This window comes from Cyprinus carpio, chromosome B15 (genome assembly GCF_018340385.1).
Source record: "Cyprinus carpio isolate SPL01 chromosome B15, ASM1834038v1, whole genome shotgun sequence".
Lineage (NCBI taxonomy): Eukaryota > Metazoa > Chordata > Actinopteri > Cypriniformes > Cyprinidae > Cyprinus > Cyprinus carpio.
The window spans coordinates 1245192-1250402 of NC_056611.1; the positions used below are offsets into that span (position 1 = coordinate 1245192).

Genomic DNA, 5211 nt, shown 5'->3' on the forward strand with positions numbered 1-5211 from the left:
AGATGTCGTTACACCAGCCTGTCCGAAAACCTGTGCTGACCAGCTGGCCCCCATCTTTTCACAGATCTTCAACAGATCTCTGGAGTTGTGTGAAGTGCCTTCCTGCTTCAAACGCTCCACCATCATTCCCCTTCCAAAGAATCCCAAGATAACAGGACTTAATGACTACAGACCTGTGGCATCTGTCGTCATGAAGTCATTTGAAAAACTGGTCTGAAGGACATCACTGATTTGAGCAGCTGGCTGTCTGGTGCAGTCTTAACAACCTGGAGCTGAACACTCTCAAAACAGTGAAGATGATAGTGGACTTCAGGAGAAACCCCCTGCACTCCCCCCACTCACCATCATAGATAGCACTGTGGCTGCAGTGGAGTCATTCAGATTCCTGGGAACCACCATCTCTCAGGACCTGAAGTGGGACAATCACATTGACTCCATTGTTAAAAAGGCCCAAAAAGGTTGTACTTCCTTCGCCAGCTGAGGAAGTTTAACCTGCCACAGGAGCTACTGAAACAGTTCTACTCAGCCATCATTGAGTCTATCCTGTGCAGTTCAATAATTGTCTGGTTTGGTTCAGCTACAAAATCAGACATCAGAAGACTACAGAGAACGGTTCGGACTGCTGAAAGGATTATTGGTGCTCCCCTGCCCACACTTCAAGAACTGTATACATCCAGAGTGAGGAAAAGGACTCAGAAAATCACTCTGGATCCCTGACATCCAAGTTACCCCATCTTTGAACATTGGTGACAGTCAACAAAATGCTTCATGCTGCAATGCATGCTCGGATACATGGCGAGTCTTGTACTATGCTGATACCCAGCATGCATTGCAAGATGAATCTTTTTGTTGATTCACCATTGTTGAGATTTATATGCTGATTCTTGATGTCTGTGGTTTTTGAATTGCTGCCAATGAAAACTTTTTGTGCACAAAGTGATTTGTAAATTATTTAAATTATATGATTATTATAATACCACTAGATCTAAAGTTATAAACAATGCTAAAGCAACAGAACATCACTTTAATCAGAAATTGGACTTCTAAGGAGGTCAGTCGATTAACTTTTATTTAGCTTTTTTTTTACTTGGTTTTGTTGACTACAAGAGTTTTTTTTTTTTTTTTTTTTTTTTTTATAAACACACAGATAAAACAACCAGTGTAATATTACATCCAAAACAGCAAGGGTCAAGAGCCCAACAAAAGAAAACACTGGTCTCCTTGATGGTGATTTCAAATGAAACCATATTACTTCTAAACCTCTGTTAATTCTCAATAAGAGCTTCCCTAGACATCTGACAGAAATAAAGTCAGTCTTTAGCTGTTTTAGGAGTTGTTTAATCATATATTGAGAGATTTAATGTCTTTTATTTCAGTTGATTTCATCTTCGTCTGTGGCTGAAGATTTAGTTCTTGTGTTTCTCTTTCCTTCAGTGATTCTGCTTGTTAGCAGCTGTTCATCATTAATGGTCAATCGTTACATAAAAAAACTGTATATAAAGCTGTAAATAAATGTGTAGTATGTTTGAGTTTTAAGCCTATTGTAACCAGTCTTAAATTTCCTCTGCTAGCTAACCTTATTTTTACTAGTAACTGATTTGTGCTCTGTATTGTAAGTCAGTTTGTGAAGAAAGTGTGAGCTAACAACATACCAGAAAATATTAAAGTAATTGTGTAAATAATTGTATAATATACTACAAGTTTCATATTGTATGTAGTGTTGGAACTAATGGATCGGCAGGAATATGTATGACAATAATGATGTAAATAGATGGATAATTTATCTAAATCTACTTGTATGCATAGATGTATAGTTATTTTGACTTAAGAGAAAAAACAGCCTTTAGAGAGCCTGTTAAAACTGTTTTCAGTGTTTGTGGTCAAAGCAATTAGCATGAGACCAGTTCCATATATAACAAACCAAACCAAATCAAGACTTAACAAAACACTGCAGGAGACATGCCTAGGGAGAACATGGTAAGATTTCATGGACTTACACTTATATTTCCTCCACTTATATTCAACGGACCTATAACTGAATAAAAGCAATGCATGCTAATGTCAGATGATTTTATACTACTGTTATTATTATTATTATTATTATTACATCTACATGATTCCTAATTAAAGACCATGACCATTCAAGTTAACACATCCTTCTATTTCTAATTAGCTTTCCAATAACTTAATAACAACAACAAAATCTACATAATAGTTGAATATCATTCCAGATGCAGCCACAGCTGGAGAATGAGTCCAGTGTCCTAGAATTTACTCTCTCTGGTCTCAGTGAAACAATGGAAAACAGATATGTGTTTTTTTCTTTAACTGCACTGTTTTATCCCTTGATGGTCTTTTGTAATGTAACAGTTATTTTCACTATAATCTCACATAAGAAACTTCACGAGCCAATGTATCTGTTTATCTGTAATTTATGTGTAAATGGACTTTTTGGGACGGCTGGATTCTATCCTAAATTCATGTATGATTTATTATCATATGATCATGTGATTTCTTATGTTGGATGTATGATTCAGATATTTGTCATTTATTCATCTGCTTTATGTGACTTTTCAACATTAACAGTAATGGCATACGACAGGTATGTGGCAATATGCAGACCACTGGAGTATCATTCAGTAATGACTAGTCAGAGACTTCTTCAATGTATCCTTTTCTGCTGGCTGACTCCATTTTTGTGCATGTCTGTTCTAATTATATTAATTGCTAGACTCACTTTATGTGGCTCTACTGTTGAAAAGTTATACTGTGAGATTTGGGCAGTTGCAAAACTTTCATGTTTTTCTACAACATTAAATAATGTGTTTGGGTACATTGTTATTCTTGCATACTTTGGACATGCAGTATTGATATTTTGCTCATACCTTCACTTGGTTAAAAAGTGCAGGAAGTCAATAGAGGGCAGAAACAAATTCATACAAACATGTGTACCACATTTGCTCTCACTGATCAATGTGACTACTGCATCATTATTTGATGTACTTTACAGTCGTTATGGCTCAAAGAATTTGCCACAAGGTGTGCGTAATTTTATGGCCTTGAAATTCTTACTCATGCCACCAATTTTAAATCCCCTTATTTACGGTCTAAATTTGAAAACAGTACGGCAGCAAATTATTAGACTGTTTTTCAAAAAACAAGTGGGAATCTCTGAATGAAGATATTATCAAGTCAAAATGTTTTATTCTTTTTTTATTCCAGAATGATTGTGACTATTTTTTAAGTAGATTTATTTCATGGGCTTTGTTTATGGACAATAAGTCTTTTGATTTTACCATGATTAATGGCTGTTCTTAGGTATGAAATGAAGTAGAAGATCTATGAAAAAGAACACAAGGGTGTTGGGAACAAGGAAAAAAAAGTTGTTAATTTTGGTTTAAATTTTCTTGCATTCAGGTGCACTCAATGTTAATATCAAAGAAAACAGCTCTGATTTAATTTATATTTGCTATTCATAAAAAAAAAAAAAAAAAGAAAAAAATGTGTTTGAGTTGTAATAGAAATGTGTGTATAAAAACGAACTGCCATCCTTGGAAAAAAATATTTCAGTACTACAATAGCATCATGCTCAGTTCATGTGCTTTGTTTTGCATACAGTCATTTTCCTACTCACTAACATACTGTCAAGTTATCGAACATTGGCTATGAATACAACAATATAATCATATATTCCTGAGACAAGGACACAACAGGAGTGGCAAAGAGACCAGTACAAGGGTCATGTTCCTAAAGCAATGCACCAAGACCCTGTTACTAGTTCTGAAGTGACGTTTCGAATAACTAATTACTGCTTGTGGGCAAGATACTTATACAGTGCCATAAGAAAGTAGTTCTATATACAAAAGAAATTCATTATTAAAAAAAACACCTGACTAGCGAGGACATTTTATGTGGCCATTTCATGTTTCTATTTAAATCTAGTGTTTTGCACATATGTTTTAGATGTTTAGAGTCCTGGGGTTTGGTTAAGTGACAGAACAGGGATCTCCAATCCTGCTCCTGAAGAGCTACCATCCTGCATACTTCAGTTCCAACTCTGCTCCAACACACCTGCCTGTAATTGTCAAGTAACCCTGAACACCTTGATTATCTGGTTCAGGTGTGCTTGATTGGCGTTGGAGTTGAAATCTTCAGGATGGTAGCTCTCCAGGAGCAGGGTTGGAGACACCTGCATTAGAAAATTATATTAACCTGATATAATAACAATGGCAGTCAATGAGATGTCATCACTAACATAGTGAAGCATACATGAGTATTTGTGTCACAAAGGTGTTGATTGTAGGCCTATCCATGGTCTTATTTGGCCAATTTTTGTAAGTCCAGTAGAAGGACATTGGAAACAATGTGTAACAACTTCAGCCATGATTTTTTTTCTTACATCAAATTTTGAGCAAAGTTCTATTAGCAATATACTTTTGCATTATATATAATATTCCATTTGCCATACTGTAGTGTGCTCTTTGTGTGTGCTGTCTAACAATGGTTAGTAAACAATAAATGATTCATTCAGTAATAAAGAACTTGTCATGATCATTCTGTTGCAAAAAGAAAAAGGAAACCCTGCTATACTTAGGAACCAAAAGCTTGTGCCTGTATTGGGGGCCTGGTGCTAATGCCTGCCATTGGGATGTGGCAGATATGCGTGCTGCTGGAATAAAAATAAAAATCATGCCATGGTTGCGACACTGATGGACAAGCAGAAATATAATAGAGAATATTGCAAAGTTTTTGTGACAAAGTCCTTGCTGCCGGTATCTATATGCATTGTTGATATATAACATGTCCATGGACATTTTTATCTTAGATGCTGGAAGGTTTTTTTGTTTGTTTGTTTGTTTGTTTGTTTGTTTGTTTTTTGTAGAAATTCCATGTACTCTAACCAGTAAGCATGAGCTAAAAGTTGCATATACACTGTAAAACCTGACAAGTCACAGTAACTCAAACCGTTTGAGTAAACAGATTGCCTTTACTTAAACCATGTAAGTTTTAAAACTTTGCAATTATGTAATCAAGTGATTAATTAAGTGCTGATTGAGCATTAGTGATAAACAGCTGCTGTTAACAAACAGCATCACCAGCTCCACTTATTAGTAACCAGACTGACTTTATTTCTGTCAGACGTCTACAGAAGATCTTATTGAGAATTAACTAAGGTTTAGATGTTGGTTTATTGTTTCATTTGAAGTAACC

The 5211-nt window shown here is 35.5% G+C and overlaps 1 protein-coding gene across 1 annotated transcript; it reads left to right on the forward strand.

The window, feature by feature from the left end:
• Positions 1-1433: 1433 nt before the first annotated feature.
• Positions 1434-4861, forward strand: LOC122139755 (olfactory receptor 1D2-like). The gene has a single exon (XM_042738886.1). The coding sequence runs from the start codon at positions 2232-2234 to the stop codon at positions 3177-3179; it is 948 nt and encodes a 315-aa protein (XP_042594820.1). The 5' UTR covers positions 1434-2231; the 3' UTR covers positions 3180-4861.
• The last annotated feature ends 350 nt before the right edge of the window (positions 4862-5211 follow it).

Excerpts from the sequence above, each read along its gene's own strand:
- LOC122139755 (XM_042738886.1), top strand. The coding sequence starts at position 2,232 with ATGCAGCCACAGCTGGAGAATGAGTCCAGTGTCCTAGAATTTACTCTC.